The following is an 18,106-nucleotide window of genomic DNA, read 5'->3' as shown; positions in this document are numbered from 1 at the left end:
TTTACTAAACAATATATTTAATATGTCTATTATTATGGTGGGCGCACAGTCAGCCAGACTTCTAGACTGGATTTGGCATTTTTATCAACCTACCAAGTTTTTCCCAAGGTGGTATTAACATTGTTGTTGTTGTTATTATTTCCTACGAACTCCTTCCCAAGGTATTATTATTATTATTCCTATAAAGTCCTTCTAAAAGTAGTAGTAGTAGTAATAATAATAATTATTATTCCTATGAAGTCCTACCCAAGGTATTTTATTTTTATCATTATTCCTATCATGTCCTTCCCAAGGTATTTTATTTTTATTATTATTGTTGCTGTTGCTGATGTTGTTGCTATTATTCTTATCAAACCTGTCAAGTCCCAAGGTATTATATTATTATTATTATTATTATTATTATTATTATTATTATTATTATTATTATTATTATTATTATTATTATTATTGCTGTTGTTATTGTTGCAATTGCTTCCTAGATGCCGTGGCTTTGATTTTTAAAGAGCAAAATAGCAAGTTAGGTATTTCTATCTTCCTAAGAATTTTGATTATATTTCACGGCTGTGATTTGCGCCTGACTTAAAAAAAAGACTCCAGCTTCCGTCCTTAAGCAAAATGGCGGCCGAAACCTTCCCGCCAGGCCTCCCGTGATAGGCCACAGGGCTAGTGACGTCACACTAACTGAACCAAGAGGCAAAGGCGGAGCTCGGCTTTTTTTTTTCTTTTCTGTTTCTGTTTTAACTTTACGGCCGGCACCGGAAGTGGGCCTTCGGGAAGGAGGAAGAGGCGAAACGGAGAGGCCATGACGCGTCCTCAGCCCCTCAGACAACTCCTACGCTGGGCTCTGGGTCACCGCGGCGACGAGCTACAAACCGTTCGAAAACGGGTGATGGTAAGACAGCCGCTTTTGCAAGGCGACGCCATGATGGCCAGGCTCCTTCCGGTTTGGAGTCGGTCGCTTCCGGGTTGGGTGGGGTCAATGCGACCGGGCAGCCCAAAGAGGTAAAGCAAGCGTGGCAGTCACGTTAGCCTTCCGGTTCTTTGTAACAGAAATCTTCCATATGCGGGTCGAGAAGGGAGAAGACGTTTAAATAAAAGACAGGGTAGTGGGCCAGCTGTTCCTTCCAGATGCTCTGGACAAGACTTGCATTACTATCCAGATTAGATCTCAGCTTAGAAGAGTTGCAGCTGTTGTCCCCAGTTTCCACCTCTCCCAATGCAATGTTCCATCTGGCTGCTTTGCAAGCAAGGAAAAGACGGATTTAAAGGGAATTACAATTGGGGGATCTTGCCCAACTTGCCTTCCAGATCTTGAGGTCCCAGCCCCAGCCCCGAAGCTTGGGGACAATGTGATCTGAAGACCATCTACAATATAGACCAGGGGTAGGCAACCTTGGCTGTTTTATGACTTGTGGACTTCAACTCCCAGAATTCTTGAGCCAGCATGGGGGAACTTTGGCCCCCTCATGACTCGTGGACTTCAACTCCCAGAATTCTTGAGCCAGCATGGGGGAACTTTGGCCCCCTCATGACTCGTGGACTTCAACTCCCAGAATTCCTGAGCCAGCATGGGGGAACTTTGGCCCCCTCATGACTCGCGGACTTCAACTCCCAGAATTCCTGAGCCAGCATGGCTCAGCTTGGAAACCTCTCCCTTTCCCCTCAGCATGGCTGGCTCAGGAATTCTGGGAGTTGAAGTCCACAAGTCATAAAAGAGCCAAGGTTGCCTACCCGTGGTATAGACCAGGGGTAGGCAACCTCGGCTCTTTTATGACTCATGGACTTCTGGGAATTGGTCCATGAGTCATAAAAAAGCCAAGGTTGCCTACCCGTGGTATAGACCATCTGGTGAAGGTTAGAGAAGATCATTAAATCCATCACTGTGGACCATCCTCCTCCTCCTTTGCAGGTGGCCGGCCTGGGCAACTACACGCTCCCTGGCACCCGGCACAGCGTGGGCATGGCAATGCTGAACCACTTGGCCTCCAAGCTGAATATGGGTGACCAGTGGAAGAGAGACAAGCAATGCTGCGCGGACGTGGCGGTGGCCCGCCTAGGAGAGGCTGAGCTTCTGCTGATGAAACCTCGCAAGTTCATGAACCTCAATGGGACCTCCGTGGTCACAGCTGGTACGACAGGCTCTGCTTCGTCCTCTTCACTTGCCAATGGAGGTCCACCTCCTTCAAGGTCCATATGCTAGCAGGCGGCGGAGCCGCGGGTTGTTTCAATGATGGTTTGTTGAATGCACCATCCCGGATGGGAGTCACTCCGCCGTTCCAAGAACGATTCTTTCCCGTGGTTGGCCAGCTTTGGGTTACTCAAGTCGCTCCGTTAGTTTATGGGTCACGCGATGAATTGAACCGTCCGTGGATCACCAAGCAAGAGTAGCACGTTGGTGGCTGAGTTAGGGACACAGTTAAGATAGAATGCGTGGTTTTCCCAACATTGTCTGCTGGGTCATATTGTAATGTGTGAATTATACAAGATGGAGGGAAGGGGAAAGGAGTAAATGGATGAAGAAGGGAAGGGAGGGGAAGGGAAGGGAGAAAATGGATGAAAAAGAGAAGGGTGTGATGAATCCACATCGCAAAAACTAAACCTATTCAAACCAGTTGTCTCCAACTAGATTGGTCTCTCCCATCTCTGACCATCTGTTCTGTCGCCAGCGGAAAAATTCAGCCTCAATATTGAAGATATTTATCTGGTCCACGATGATCTGGATAAGCCTCTGGGGAAGATCTCCTTAAAACTGGGAGGCAGTGCAAGGTACCTGATGCCAAACAATTATATTTTTAGTTTATAGACACCCGCAGGCTCCTTAGTCGTAGTACAGGTATTCTAAAGTGGCTGGCTCATTCCGGGCTTAGTGTGAGTTTAGCCAGGTCTTTTAAGTCACAATTAAGCTAGGATTACTGAAATAAACCCATCCTGAAGGAAAGCCAGGATCTCACAAGCCTTGTTTTCTCTTTCAGAGGTCACAACGGAGTCCGTTCCTGTATCAGCTGCCTGCACTCTGACGTAGGTCTGAATTTCGCTTTCCGATCCCTTCCTTACGCCCTCGTGTTGCCATCGGAACTGTAGATCCTTGATTGCCAGTCCTGCGAAACGGCATCTCGGCTTACCGCGAGCGAACCCCCTTTGCCCGCTTGGCGTAGTTTATTTCTTGCTTGGGGGGGGTGTAGAGCCCGGTTAAAGAGGGCCACGGATGTGGTGGTTGCCAGGCTTAAAAAGCAACGCTGTGCGTGGTTTGAACTGCCCGTCTGCCTGCACGCAAGTCCTAGTCAGTTTCCCTCTGCTGAGCGGGGGATGCGAATTGGGGCAGGGCCCTATTGAGAAGAGAAACGGCTTGGCTGATCTGATGATGCATGAGGGGTTTAGGGAATCTGTCCCCCAGGTGCAGCTTTTCCACGCCTTCTCTCTCCGCAGCGTATGGCGCGGCTGAGGATCGGCATCGGCCGTCCGACGGGGAAGGCAGCCGTAGAAGACTACGTCCTAAGCCAGTTTACCAACGCGGAGCAAGAGGTTTTGCCGTCCCTTTTTGAGCGAGCAACCATGATCCTTCTCCAGCATCTTCAACAGAATTGTGGCCAAAGGGAGTCCCCGGGTCCCTGCGATGGACTCACGAGCCCCCCAGACAAAACAGAAGGCAGAGGGCCATCTCGAACCGACCTATAAGAACGGCCAAGGAAAGCAGCCGAGTGATGTGTTTGTGTGTGTGTGCTTGTGTGAACTGTGGCTGGGCTTGCCCAGTGGTTGCGGCTTTGCACAATGGACAAATCTTACTCCAAGAATTTAGGGTTAGGGTCCTCTAAGGGGCTGCGGCCGGATAATCCAACTACCAGACTGTGGTGAAAACAGGGTGGGGGTCTTACAAAAGCAAAAGGGAGGTTGAGGATTGGGCAACACACACACACACACACACGGCGTAATATTTTGTTCTTTGGTGCCTGTGGAATTACAGTTTTAGGAGAAACAAAATCATGTTTCTAGTTCTTACGAAGTCCCGCTTTGAATGTTTGTGTGTGGTGGGGGAAGGTCTTTCCTGATGCCCGAGCCGTTTGTGATGAGAAAAATGTAATTTGCACAGACAGTCCTTGACTTAATGACCGTCAGGGATCCTGCCCGTTAACGGCGGTCAATAAGCGAGGTGCCGGCGGGATCGCCCTGCAAGCTATCCTGGATCTCCGGAGCGAATGCCGAGAGCCCAGACCGTAATCGTACAACCAGAGGGCCACTGCGAGGTGGCTGTCCGGATGCCGTAATTTAGAACCATCGTCCTAAGTTGAGGACTACCTGCGGTCGGTTCCTCCCCACCCCGGGAGCGGCGAAGCGCTTCCCTTCTCCGCCCTTTTTGAAAAAGGAAGACTTTGGGGCGCCGAGATCGAAGGCTACCGTCCACTTTAATTTGGCTACAAGACAGGAAAAAAAAAAGCAACAGCAGCCAATTGGGGGCGAGTGGCAGGTTGCCCCCCCCCAGCACCCTGGCAGCGGCCTGTCACATTCTCCACCCCCCCACCCCCACCCCCGGCCGGTTGGGTCTCTGCCAGGGATGGAGCCATTCTCATTTCCCACTCCTGGCTACGAGGCGCTCTGGTTGTTTCCGTTTTTATCCGGGTTTGCACAGGTCAATTCCATGTATTTTTTTAAAAGAATAAAGCCACCGTGTGCGCGTGCCGTTTCCCTTTTCCCCCCCCCAGGAGGAATAGCTTCGGCCCCCCCGCCCCTGGTCTTCTGCCCTACTTGCTGAGCAGTTCCTGCCTGGCAAGGTGGGTCACTATTTCCGGCAAGTCTTCACGGATCACCACCTCCTCCGATCCTTGCCCGCTTTCCGCTGGCACGTGGGCAGCACTCCTGGCTGCTGGGTTGCTGTGGCTGCTGCTGTTATTCTCGCCTCTCCACGACGATAAAGACTGCGGAGGGAGAAAGCGGGGGCGGGAGGGGGGGGGCGGAAGGAGGAGAAATTTAAGGTGTGGGTGCTGTTTTCATGAGGGCTACCGGCCCCGTTTTCTAACGGCTAGAACTCCTGCTTCAGGAGGACTAGACTCCTAGTTGGCGAGGACTAGCATCCTATTTCATGAGGAGCAAATTCTATTTCATGAGGTCGAGACGCCCTCTGTTTCGTGAGGACTAGGCGCCCTGTTTCATAAGGACTAGAAACCCCAACCCGTTTCAAGAGGACTAGACAGAATCCTATGTCCCGAAGACTAAAAAAAACCCTCTTTCAGGAGGAACAGAAACCCTCCGTTTCATTTATTTATTTTATTTTTTATTTTAATTCCATTTATATCCCGCCCTTCTCCGAAGACTCAGGGCGGCTTACAAGCTTAGCAGTAGCCTTCATTCTATGTATATGCCTGCTTATTAGGGCTTTCACATACACCCCCCAAGCGGCATTATTACAAAGTCAGCTTAATTGCCCCCAACAATCTGGGTCCTCATTTTACCTACCTCGGAAGGATGGAAGGCTGAGTCAACCTTGAGCCTGGTGGGACTCGAACCTGCACTAATTGCAGGCAGCTGGTGTTACTTAGGGAGGCATTAACCCACGGCTCCACCAAGGCTCTTATATATAGCATAGTTTTAAAATGCAAAAATCCATAATATTAACCAAATGAGTTTTATAATAATTGAAAACTCTTAGGATCCCTATTTCACGAAATCTGAACCCCCTCCATTTCGGGAGGACTAGAATCCCTTTTTTCACGGAAGACTAGGAGCCCTCTCTTTCATGAGGACTAGAAACTCTCTCGTTTGGACGAGGAGCAAAAGCCACGGAAGCAAACCACAGGGCAGCCAGCCATCCTCACCTCCCGCCAAGGCCCGCCCCTCCCCAGCCCCGCTGACCACCCACCTCATTGGCGCTGCCGTAGGGCCGGAGGGGGACCAGCTGGCTGGAGGAGAGGGACTCCACGGAGGGCAGGCTGTGCACCGGCTTGGGCAGCCGGAAAATGTTGCAGTGGGAGATGGTGCGCGAGGCCTTGGTGCGGCACTCGCTGGAGAAGCTGCGGAGGGAAGCGCCGGATCAGCTCCGGGCAGCGGAGGGTGTGGGTGCGCTTGTGTTGGGGTGTGTTTGCGGCTGTGCATGGGTCTCAACCAGCGGGAGCCAGGCTGCAGACCCCTTCCCCACCTCCCTTCGGCAGCCCTTTCGCCTCCGTTTCCCGGGACCCGTTTTCAAGGCTGTGCTTCTCCCTTTCCCCGCTGCGGACAGAAAGTACACCTTATCCTTGACTTAACAGCAGTTCGTTTAACGGCCGTTCCAACTTACGACGGCACTGGAAAAAAGGGACTCGGGAGCACGGGTCACGCGACCACGGCACCATCCCCTGGGTCACGTGATCAAGGATCAGACACGTGGCAACCGACTTGTACTTACGACGCGGTTGCAGAGTCCCGGGGGGGGGGGTTGTCGTGCGATTCCCCCCTTTGGCGGCCGGCAAAGTCAACGGGGAAGCCGCAGATTCGCTTAACCGCCGTGTCGCCACCTTTAACAGCTGAAGGGTGGCAGGCAAGGTCGTAAAACGGGGCCGAACCCCCCCGAACAAAGGTCTCGCTTAGCCGCGGAAACGTTGGGCGCAAAACAGGACGGCCTGTTAACGCCAGCTGTTCCCCTGGCACCTCAGCCCCATTTGCCAGCACGCAGCCAACGCTTCCCGGTTGGGTGGGGTTGTGCGGGTCCCCGCCAACCTCCAGCTTTGGGGATCCCGCCGGGGAGGTGCCCCGCGGTCTCTTTGGCGGCTCTCGCACCTTCTGGATAGGTTGGTGACTTTGACCACCTTGCTCTCGATCCCGTGGAGGCCCTGCTGAGTGTCCAGGCGGGCGACGCCCCTTTGCACAAAATGGAGGATGCCCTGCAAGGTGTTTCTGCGCCGCAACTGGAACAGCACGTCAAAGTCCCCGTCTTCCTCCTCCGGCAGTGGCTGCTCCTGAGCAGAGAGGAGAGTGGTCAAAGGAGGGAAGCACAGCCTGGAATGAAGGGGAAACCTCCTAGCGGCGAGGGCAGTTAACCGGTGGAACAGCTTGCCACCAGAAGTTGTGGGCGCTCCTGGGGGCTTTTGAGAAGAGACTGGAGAGCCGTTTGTCTGGAATGGTATAGGTCCTCCTGCTTGAGCAGGGGGCTGGACTAGATGACCTCCAAGGTCCCTTCCAGCTGTGTTATTCTATTCTATTAATATTCTATTCTAATTTCTATTCTATTCCATATATTCTATTCTAATTTCTATTCTATTCTATTCTATTTTCTATTCTATTCTATTTTCTATTCTATTTTCTATTCTATTAATATATATTCTATTCTAATTTCTATTCTATTCCATATATTCTATTCTATTCTATTTTCCATTCTATTCTATTAATATATATTCTATTCTATTCCATTCCATTCCATTCCACTCTATTCTCTATCCTTATTCTATTCTATTCTATTTTCTATTCTGTTAATATCTATTCTATTCTATTCTATTCTATTCTATTCTATTCTATTCTATTCTATTCTATTCTATTCTATTCTATTCTATTCTGCATATCCTAACATTTCACCCAGTAATAGTAAAGCACAATAAAATATAAACGTCCAAGTACGAATGTCAGGGCCAACTAACCGTTTAATAGAAAAAACATTGTTTCTATTAAAAAAGAATCAGAGGAAGGAAAAGAGCTCAGATTGCAAAGGAAACTAACATTGTTGGTGTGACGCTCGGGTTCTTTTCGTCCGATCTGCACACACACACACGCACAGACACGCAATGCAACCTGGGTTGTAAAAGCACTTTCCCCTGCTACCCCCTGCTTTCCAATGTTCTAGTTGTTAAGCAGCACAAAGTAGACCTTACCTCCAGAGAGTAAGGGGGGCTCTGAAGAGGAGGGGATTTCTCCATCCAAACTGGTTGCGAGAATGTCTTTAGTGTCCCCCCCCACACACACACACACACCCCTGCCTAAACTCCCGGCTTTGGGCCAGCCGCATTCAGCCCGTCCTACCTGGCAGGGCTGTTTTAAGTCTGTGGGGATTAAAATGGGAAGGAGGAGCCCGGTCCGACCATGAGTGACACAAAACTCCCTCTGGCACAAGCGTGACTCCTGGCTGGATTCGAACTCCGGCTACAATTGGTGTCTCATTGATGCCTGGAGCGGTGCTGCCCCCCCCCGCCGCCGCCGGCATTCCGTCCCGGGGGTCCAGGTGCCCCCCCCCTCGGTGGAAGGCTCACCACCAGCGCTTCCTTCAGGCCCTGCGCCGTGTGCTTCAGCAGCCTCTCCGCGTTGGCCCGGCGCTGCTGCTCGCTCTGCAGTAACTTCAGCTGATCGTGGTCCTTGGCCATCTTTTGGCCCAGCTCTTCTTTCAGCAGGCTGAGTTCTTCTCTGAGGGAGGGGGGAAAAAGGGAAGGAGAAAAAGGGAGGAAGAAAAAAGAAAGGGAGGGAGGGAGGAAAGAAAAGGAGGGAGGGAGGGAGGGAGGGGAAGAGGGGAGGGAGACAGGAGGGAGGGGAGGAAGGAAGGAAGGAAGGAAGGAAGGAAGGAAGGAAGGAAGGATGATAGGAAAAGAGAAAAAGAAAAAGGGAGGGAGGGAGGGAGGGAAGAAAGGGGGAGGAAGAAAAAGGAAGGAAGGAGAAGATAGGAAAAGAAAAAAGGGAGAGAGGGAAGGGAAAGAAAGAAAGAAAAAGGAAGGAAGGAAGGAAGGAAGGAAGGAAGGAAGGAAGGAAGGAAGGAAGGAAGGAAGGAAGGAAGGAAAAGGAGGAAGGCAAAGCAAGGGAAGGAAGGAAGGAAGGAGAAGATAGGAAAAAAGAGGGAGGGAGGGAAGGTAAAGAAAGAAGGGAAGGGAAAGAAAGAAAGAAAAAGAAAGAAAGAAAGAGGAAGGAAGGAAGGAAGGAAGGAAGGAAGGAAGGAAGGAAGGAAGGAAGGAAAAGGAGGAAGGAAGAGCGAGGGAAGGAAGAAAGGAAGGAGAAGATAGGAAAAGAGGAAGAAGGGGGAGAAGAAAGATAGAAAGAGGAAGGAAGGAAGGAGAAAGAAAGAAATTTCAGGAAAGAAAGATGTTCTCTTTCCCTCTTCCCTCTCCATCCTCTTTCCCTCTCCTGCTGGGCCTTCCCTGAGACGGCAGATGCTCCAGAAGCCGCCAGCCTCTCCACCCTTCAGGCCGCAGGCAGAAAAAGGGGCTCCGTCATAAGGGACAGGAGAGGAATTTATGGCCAGGGCCCCGTCGGAGTGTATCCCGCAGCTCCCGTCTCGCTATTCCGGAGCGAGCGGGGCAGGCGGGGAGATTTACCGGAGGAGCAGGTTCTGCTGGAAGAGGGTCTCGCTCGACTTCTGCGCCTTGGCCAGGTGGGCTTTTGTCTTCCGCTGCTCCTCCAGCTCACTCTGCAGCTCTTTGCATTTCTCCGTCAGCATCCAGATCATCTACCCAACAGGGAAGGCGTGCAAATATTCACATTTTGGAGTTTCGGCCCTCCAGCCCAGAGGAGCAGCCCGCGGTGGCTCAGGGTCAGCTTCTCCGGGGAAAGGAGAGTCTGATCCGGGACGTTAAAGGCGAGTCCTCGAATTATGACCGACACGGAGCCTGCCCGTCACAATCGCTAAGGCATCACGGTCGTAAAACGGGTCGGTAACATGACCAGCTTGAGTTTACAGCTCTGTTGGGAGCTTCCAACGCTCGTTTAGCAACCAGTTGCAAGCCGAGGAATACCTTTAATACAACGGTAGGTCTGTTTGTAGCTTCAAACACTCGTTTAGTGACCAACCGTAAGCCGAGGACTACCTTTAATACCATGGTAGGTCTCTAGCTTCAAACACTTGTTTAGTGACCGGTTGTAAGCCGAGGAATACCTTTAATACAACGGTAGGTCTGTTTGTAGCTTCAAACACTCGTTTAGTGACCAACCGTAAGCCGAGGACTACCTTTAATACCATGGTAGGTCTCTAGCTTCAAACACTCGTTTAGTGACCGGTCGTAAGCCGAGGAATACCTTTAATACAACGGTAGGTCTGTTTGTAGCTTCAAACACTCGTTTAGTGACCAGCTGTAGGCCGAGGACTACCTTTAATACCATGGTAGGTCTCTAGCTTCAAACACTCGTTTAGTGACCGGTCGTAAGCCGAGGAATACCTTTAATACAATGGTAGGTCTCTTTGTAGCTTCAAACACTCGTTTAGTGACCAGCCGTAAGCCGAGGACTACCTTTAATACCATGGTAGGTCTCTAGCTTCAAACACTCGTTTAGTGACCGGTCGTAAGCCGAGGAATACCTTTAATACAATGGTAGGTCTCTTTGTATTGTAGCTTCAAACGCTCGTTAAGCGACTGGCTGTTAACTGGGCACCAGAGAGGCCAACTCGGGGCCAAGGAGCCAGGCTGCTTGGCCCGAGGGGGGGCGCCGTTGCCGACCCCGGGGGATGAAGGCACCTGCCTTCTGGTGGCCGAGGCTGTTCTTGACCATCTTCTTCTCGTTCTGCTCCAGCAGCTGGAGCTGCTTGGCAGCCTCGGCGTGCGCCCCCTTCAGGCGGTCGTTCTCCTGGATCAGCTGCAGGCTCTGCTCCGTCACCTTGGTCAGCTGCAGGCTGATGGCCACGTTCTCCCGGATGGTGCGCTTGGTGGTCTCCGCCATCTGGTTGTTGGCCACTTTGCGGAACTCGGCGGCCACGGCGTTCACCCGGTGCAGCATGTCTTTCTTCATTCTGGGGAGGAGGAGGGGGGAGGGCTTACGTGTAAACGAGCTGACAGGGCGAACATATCCAACGTGCCGTCCCCCTCCTCCTATTTTGCCCACAGCAGCAACCCCTGCGAGGTAGGCTGGGCTGAGAAGCGGGGACTGGCCCAAAGTCACCCAGTGGGCTTTCATGACTAAGGAGGCACTACAACTTACCCTCACCTGGTGATTGGCCCAAAGTCACCCTGCTGGCTTTCATGGCTAAGGCGGGACTAGAACTCACTGTCTCCTGGTGATTGCCTCATGGCTAAGGCGGGACTAGAACTCACCGTCTCCTGGCGATTGTCTCATGGCTAAGGCGGGACCGGAACTCACCGTCTCCTGGTGATTGTCTCATGGCTAAGGCGGGACCGGAACTCACCGTCTCCTGGTAATTGTCTAATGGCTAAGGCGGGACCGGAACTCACCGTCTCCTGGTGATTGTCTCATGGCTAAGGCAGGACTAGAACTCACCGTCTCCTGGCGATTGTCTCATGGCTAAGGCGGGACTAGAACTCACCGTCTCCTGGTGATTGTCTCATGGCTAAGGCGGGACTAGAACTCACAGCCACCCACTTTCTAACCTGGTTGCTTAACCACTAGACCAAACTAGGGTCATTGAAATCACAAGGAAGCAACTAATTTAGCAGGTAAAAAAAATAATAATCCCCATTTTTTTTTTAAAAAAATGCCAGTTTAGAACGAGCTGCTGACCTCTCTTTATCGATCACGGCCTTCCGTTCGAGGTTGTAGATTACGTCCTTGTGTTGCTCCTCTTCCTTCCTCAGCTGGTTTTCCCGCTCGGCAAATTTTGCCAAAATCTCGTCTTTCTGCAGCCGGAATTCCTCCAGCGCAGCCAACTTCCCACCTGCGCCGGAGAGAGAAAGCATCGTTTCCACCGTGGATTCGTCTCAGATGCCAAACACACACAAACCCACCCCCACACACCCCCACAGACACACAGATGTGCATTGCTCGAAAGTGTGAATGCAGAACAGGATAGACTTTGATAAAACCTATTTTATCCGAACGTCCAGATTGAGTCCCACTTTTGTTCCATGCAGAATCAGCCTTCTGAACTCTCAAAGCTTCCTCTTTCCACTTTGTATCCAAGATAAATAGGGATTAACATTTATACGTGTTTATGTGTAAGGGTGCAGCTGCATACATAGGTATGTACATAGCATGTCTATATGTGTGCTATGTATGTGTACACCTTTAAGAGCAGGCAACGCGATTTCATTCTTAATGTGTGCCAGTGGGCCCATAGTAGAAAATGACAACAAAGGTTATCTTATCTTATCTTATCTTATCTTATCTTATCTTATCTTATCTTATCTTATCTTATCTTATCTTATCTTATCTTATCTTATCATCTTATCTTATCTTACCTTACCTTACCTTACCTTATCCTATCCTATAACCTATCCCATAACCTATATCCTATCCTATTCTATATCCTATTTCCTATCCTATCCTATATCCTATCCTATATCTTATCCTATCCTATATCTTAGAATAGAATAGAAGCAGGAAGGGACCTTGGAGGTCTTCTAGTCCAGCCCCCTGCTCAAGCAGGAGGACCTATTCCATCTCAAACAAGTGACTGTCCAGCCTCTTCTTAAAAAACTCCAGTGATGCAGCACCCACAACTTCTGGTGGCAAGCTGTTCCACTGGTTAATTGTCCTCGCTGTCAGGAAATTTCTCCTTAATTCCAGGTTGCTTCTCTCTTTGGTCAGTTTCCAACCATTGTTTCTCGTCCTTCCCTCTGGTGCTTTGGAGAATATCTTCTTTGTGGCAGTCCCTCAGATACTGGAACGCTGCTATCCTGTCTCCCCTATTTCTTCTTTTCTTTAGACTAGCCATACCCAAGTCCCGCAGCCGTTCTTCGTATGTTTTCGCCTCCAGGCCTTGGATCATCTTAGTTGCTCTTCTCTGTACTTGTACCTTTGATTTTTCCTGCCCAGATGTAAAACTTGGCTTTTCTCCACATTGAAACCCCATTCTTGTTCCGTCCCGTCCGAGTCCACCCAATATCCCATCCTATCCCATCTTATTCTGTGCAAGTCTGCTCAGGCACTTCATTTCGCATTTCTCTCCAATGCCATTTATTATTATTATTATTATTATTTTAAGGATTGGACCGGATGCAACGGAGCTTACTTAGCAGCATGTTCTCCGCAGTGAGCTGGTCCTTGGTTTCTTGGAATTCGTGCCTCAGTTGGACCAGCTGGGTCTCAAAGGCGTCCTTCTCCAGGTCTTTGGCCTGCTGGAGGTTCTGCAGCTGGACGGTCAAGTCGGCGATCTCGTCCACGCGCTGGTTGAGCGCCTTCTTCAGGAAGGCCACGATCTCCTTGTTGTCCGTCAACATTTTCTCATATTCGCTCCGGAAAAGTTCTTCGCTTACCTGCAGCTGGTCCCACTTCTGCTGGTACCTGTGCAAAGCGACAGCCGCCACCCACCCCCACCCCACCCCAGGCGCCCCAGATCAATCTACGGGGAGTCCTCGACTTACGACCTCAGATTTGGGTCACTAAGCGAGGCAAGTAGTTTCGCCCTGTTTGACGGCTTTTCTTGCCCCGTTTCTTACGTGAATCACGGCTGTCGTTCGGTTAACAACCCGGTTGTCGCGTGATTTGGGTTGTCAGAAACAAGACAGCTTTGCCCTGCTTGACGACCCTCCTCGCCCTTGCCGTCCCCTGCGGTTGTTAAGTTAGTCACACGGTGGCTAAACGAATCTGGCTTCCCCACATTGACTTTGCTTGTCGCAAAAGGGGATTGTGTGACACACACACACACACACACACACACACACCGGGGGACACTGCGGCCATCGTAAATGTGAGTCGCTTGCAAACCAGCCCAGTTTTGATCACGGGGATGCTGCGACGGTCGTTAAGGACAGCTGGTCCTTACCACACTTCACTTAGTGACTTGTTTCGAAGTTAACAACGGCCCTGGAAAAGGCGACTTATGTCTCTTTGTCACCCTTACAACGCACATGGTCACCTGGCCAAAATTCGAGCCCTCGGCAACTGACTCACATTTACGACGGTCGCAGCGTCTTGATCCCCTTTTGCAACAATGGGGGGAGCCAGATTCATTTAGCGACCGTGTGACTAACTTAACAACCGCCGGGGACAGCGAGGGCAAGAAATGTCGTAAGACAGGGCCAAACTGTCTTGCTTAGTAACAGAAAGTTCGGGCTTCATTGGGGTCGTATGTCAAGGACTTCCTGTACGAAAAACGGTGATACGTCATTTTCGGGGGGAAAATGTGACTTTGTGACTTCAAACGGTCATTAAACAAAAGTCTGTAAGTCGAGGACTGTGTTAAAACACTCCGACACCCACCACAATCTTCCCCTTACCAGGGGTCCTTGCTTCCAGAGGCGCGGACCTCTGTTCCCAGAATTCCCGGCCCTCGTGGGCATTACGGAGGATTCTGGGAGTCAAAATCCAGTAGATTTAGGGCTTTGTGGAATTGCAACTTTAAAAAACCCTCAGCCGTCGGATTCCTACAGCTGCTCCTGATGCACCATAAAATCTCCAATTTTTGCAATAAGGGGTTGGGGTGACCGGTAGAGGTTTTTTTTTCCCCTCCCCCCCCCAAAAAAATGGGTACCAAACTCGAGAATTTCAACCCCTCCATGAATAAATCCTCAGCCAGAAACCAGAATGAGGGAAGGAACCCCCAAACGCAGAGGGGTGTCTTGGCCAAACGTTGCCAAGCTCTGATTTGCCTTGCCCAAGATGGGGCGACGAGCTATTAAAAAAAAAAATAAATCCGATTCTCGGGTGCTTTCGATCCCCTTCCAGTGGACCCAATCCTGTGTTTCGGCAGCGACTTGGGAAAAGAGAGACGACTCGGGAGCTGAGCAACGCCCGGATCCGAAATGAAATTTTTTTGGGGGGGGGTTAAACCACTTGGGGTTCACTGCCTTCCAGCCTGCCCCCCCCCCCACTCCACCCCGGTCACCCCGCAAACTCACCGGGCCAGGCGCCCCTCCAGATCCCGTATCTGGATCAGATAAAATTCTCGGCTATGTTCTGGCACGATACTGTCATCCACCTCTGGCTCTTTCGGAGCCTCTTCTTTTTTGCGCCCCCTTTTTTTGGGCGCCATGGCTGACCTTCCGTTAAAGAGTTCTGCCCTTCCGGAGAGGCGAGGGGAAAGAGAAGAAAAAAAAAAAGAGAGAGAGAGAGAGAGAGAGAGAGAAAGAAACGGGAACAGGGGCTCTTTAAAAGGCAGAATGCCGGCCCGGTTGCTAGGCGAAACGGATGTACACAGCAACACAGCCGCGGAATCCAACAGAGCCAGGCATCCATTCCAGAACCAAACCTCTGTCTGGAGCATTGAAGGCGGCAGCGCCAGGATTCCACTCCGGGCCCAGCCTTTGAAGGGCCTTCCGCAAAGGCTTGGACTACAAAACCCCTCGTTCCCAGCCAGAGGGAATCTTAACAGAGCCAGGCGTCCACTCCAGAACCAAACCTCTGTCTGGAGCATTGAAGGCGGCAGCGCCAGGATTCCACTCCGGGCCCAGCCTTTGAAGGGCCTTCCGCAAAGGCTTGGACTACAAAACCCCTCGTTCCCAGCCAGAGGGAATCTTAACAGAGCCAGGCATCCATTCCAGAACCAAATCTCTGTCTGGAGCATTGAAGGCGGCAGCGCCAGGATTCCACTCCGGGCCCAGCCTTTGAAGGGCCTTCCGCAAAGGCTTGGACTACAAAACCCCTTGTTCCCAGCCAGAGGGAATCTAACAGAGCCAGGCATCCATTCCAGAACCAAATCTCTGTCTGGAGCATTGAAGGCAGCAGCGCCAGGATTCCACTCCGGGCCCAGCCTTTGAAGGGCCTTCCGCAAAGGCTTGGACTACAAAACCCCTCGTTCCCAGCCAGAGGGAATCTAACAGAGCCAGGCGTCCACTCCAGAACCAAATCTCTGTCTGGAGCATTGAAGGCGGCGGCGCCAGGATTCCACTCCGGGCCCAGCCTTTGAAGGGCCTTCCGCAAAGGCTTGGACTACAAAACCCCTCGTTCCCAGCCAGAGGGAATCTAACAGAGCCAGGCATCCATTCCAGAACCAAACCTCTGTCTGGAGCATTGAAGGCGGCAGCGCCAGGATTCCACTCCGGGCCCAGCCTTTGAAGGGCCTTCCGCAAAGGCTTCGACTACAAAACCCCTCGTTCCCAGCCAGAGGGAATCTTAACAGAGCCAGGCGTCCACTCCAGAACCAAACCTCTGTCTGGAGCATTGAAGGAGGCAGCGCCAGGATTCCACTCCGGGCCCAGCCTTTGAAGGGCCTTCCGCAAAGGCTTGGACTACAAAACCCCTCGTTCCCAGCCAGAGGGAATCTTAACAGAGCCAGGCGTCCACTCCAGAACCAAACCTCTGTCTGGAGCATTGAAGGCGGCGGCGCCAGGATTCCACTCCGGGCCCAGCCTTTGAAGGGCCTTCCGCAAAGGCTTGGACTACAAAACCCCTCGTTCCCAGCCAGAGGGAATCTTAACAGAGCCAGGCGTCCACTCCAGAACCAAACCTCTGTCTGGAGCATTGAAGGCGGCAGCGCCAGGATTCCACTCCGGGCCCAGCCTTTGAAGGGCCTTCCGCAAAGGCTTGGACTACAAAACCCCTCGTTCCCAGCCAGAGGGAATCTTAACAGAGCCAGGCGTCCACTCCAGAACCAAACCTCTGTCTGGAGCATTGAAGGCGGCGGCGCCAGGATTCCACTCCGGGCCCAGCCTTTGAAGGGCCTTCCGCAAAGGCTTGGACTACAAAGCCCCTCGTTCCCAGCCAGAGGGGCCTGCCCTGGGGGATCCTGGAGGGAGGGAAAGAAAAAGAAAAAAAAAGGGAGGGAAGGGAAGGGAAGGGGAAAAAAGGGGGAAAGGGGGAAAAGGAAGAGAGGGAGGAAGGGCGGAAAAGTTGGAGGAAAGGAAAGGGAGGAGAGAAGGAAAAGGGAAGGGGAAAAGGGAAATGGAGGAGGGAGGGAGGGAGGGAGGGAGAAAAAAGAAAAAGGAAGGAAGGAGAAAGGAAAGGATAGGCAAGGAAGAGGGAAGGGAAGGAGAAAGGAAGGAAAAGGGGAGAAGGGAGGAAGGGAGGGCGGAAAAGTTGGAGGAAAGGAAGGGAGGAAAGAGGAAAAAGAAGAGGGAAGAGGAAAGGAAAATGGGGAAGGAAGGAAGGAAGGAAGGAAGGAAGGAAGGAAGGAAGGAAGGAAGGAAGGAAGGAAGGAAGGAAGGAAGGACAGAGGAAGACTGGAGAAAAGGAAGGGAGGAAAGAGGAAAAAGAAGAGGGAAGAGGAAAGGAAAATGGGGAAGGAAGGAAGGAAGGAAGGAAGGAAGGAAGGAAGGAAGGAAGGACAGAGGAAGACTGGAGAAAAGGAAGGGAGGAAAGAGGAAAAAGAAGAGGGAAGAGGAAAGGAAAATGGGGAAGGAAGGAAGGAAGGAAGGAAGGAAGGAAGGAAGGAAGGAAGGAAGGACAGAGGAAGACTGGAGAAAAGGAAGGGAGGAAAGAGGAAAAAGAAGAGGGAAGAGGAAAGGAAAATGGGGAAGGAAGGAAGGAAGGAAGGAAGGAAGGAAGGAAGGAAGGAAGGAAGGAAGGAAGGAAGGACAGAGGAAGACTGGAGAAAAGGAAGGGAGGAAAGAGGAAAAAGAAGAGGGAAGAGGAAAGGAAAATGGGGAAGGAAGGAAGGAAGGAAGGAAGGAAGGAAGGAAGGAAGGAAGGAAGGAAGGACAGAGGAAGACTGGAGAAAAGGAAGGGAGGAAAGAGGAAAAAGAAGAGGGAAGAGGAAAGGAAAATGGGGAAGGAAGGAAGGAAGGAAGGAAGGAGACTGGAGAAAAGGAAGGGGGAAAGGGAAGGATCCAGGAAGTGGCTCTCCCATTTTTCTGTGCAAAAATCTTTATTGCATCAACAAACGTTTGGCTGGACTTGCCCGATGGAGACTCTGGTCCTTGCCCAGGGAGGCCTCCTCTCCAGCAGACGGGCGAGCCCAGACGGGCCTCCGGTCCTTGCCCAGCCCACCATTCCCCCCCTCCCGGTGTCTCTTGGGGACAAAAAGCGCAATTCCAGCCCCAAATCCATCTTTTTTTTTCCTCCCCGGATAAGAGAACCTGGAAGAGAAGAGAGAAGGCACCGATGAGTCCCACAGGGCCTTCAGACACAACACCGGTCAAGGCAAAAAAAAAACAACCCACGCCTCCCCCCAAGCCGAAACTGTCAGCTTTCCTCTCCTTCATCCGTTTACTTTTCTTTTCCTTTTTCTGTCCTCCTCTCCTTCCCTTCTCCTCCCTCCCTCTTTCTTTTTCTTTCTTTCTTTCTCTCTCCCCCTCTCCTCTCCTTCATCCATTTACTTCCTTTCTTTTCCTTTCCTTTTTCTGTTCTCTCTTCTCCTCTTTCCCCTCTCCTCCCTTCTTTCTTTCCTTCTCTCTTTCCTCTCCCT

The 18,106-nt window shown here is 51.3% G+C and overlaps 2 protein-coding genes across 2 annotated transcripts; one reads left to right on the top strand and one right to left on the bottom strand.

Moving 5' to 3' along the window:
• The first annotated feature begins 441 nt into the window (after positions 1–441).
• Positions 442–3,971, top strand: PTRH1 (peptidyl-tRNA hydrolase 1 homolog). Its single transcript, XM_081339558.1, has 5 exons — positions 442–892; positions 1,910–2,129; positions 2,667–2,766; positions 2,973–3,018; positions 3,427–3,971. The coding sequence occupies exons 1-5, from the start codon at positions 803–805 to the stop codon at positions 3,673–3,675; spliced, it is 705 nt and encodes a 234-aa protein (XP_081195684.1). The 5' UTR covers positions 442–802; the 3' UTR covers positions 3,676–3,971.
• A 484-nt stretch (positions 3,972–4,455) lies between these two features.
• On the bottom strand, positions 4,456–15,253 carry CFAP157 (cilia and flagella associated protein 157). The gene is made up of 9 exons (XM_081339551.1): positions 14,664–15,253; positions 12,836–13,107; positions 11,386–11,539; positions 10,393–10,660; positions 9,255–9,385; positions 8,205–8,355; positions 6,745–6,923; positions 5,852–6,002; positions 4,456–4,910 (listed from the first exon to the last, which is right to left on the bottom strand). Exons 1-9 carry the CDS (start codon positions 15,176–15,178, stop codon positions 4,737–4,739), a joined length of 1,995 nt encoding a protein of 664 aa, XP_081195677.1. The 5' UTR covers positions 15,179–15,253; the 3' UTR covers positions 4,456–4,736.
• Positions 15,254–18,106: the final 2,853 nt, after the last annotated feature.

The sequence above is a fragment of the Vipera berus genome (genome assembly GCF_964194415.1).
Source record: "Vipera berus genome assembly, chromosome: 15".
Taxonomy (NCBI): domain Eukaryota; kingdom Metazoa; phylum Chordata; class Lepidosauria; order Squamata; family Viperidae; genus Vipera; species Vipera berus.
This window is presented reverse-complemented; position numbering and strand designations above follow the sequence as displayed.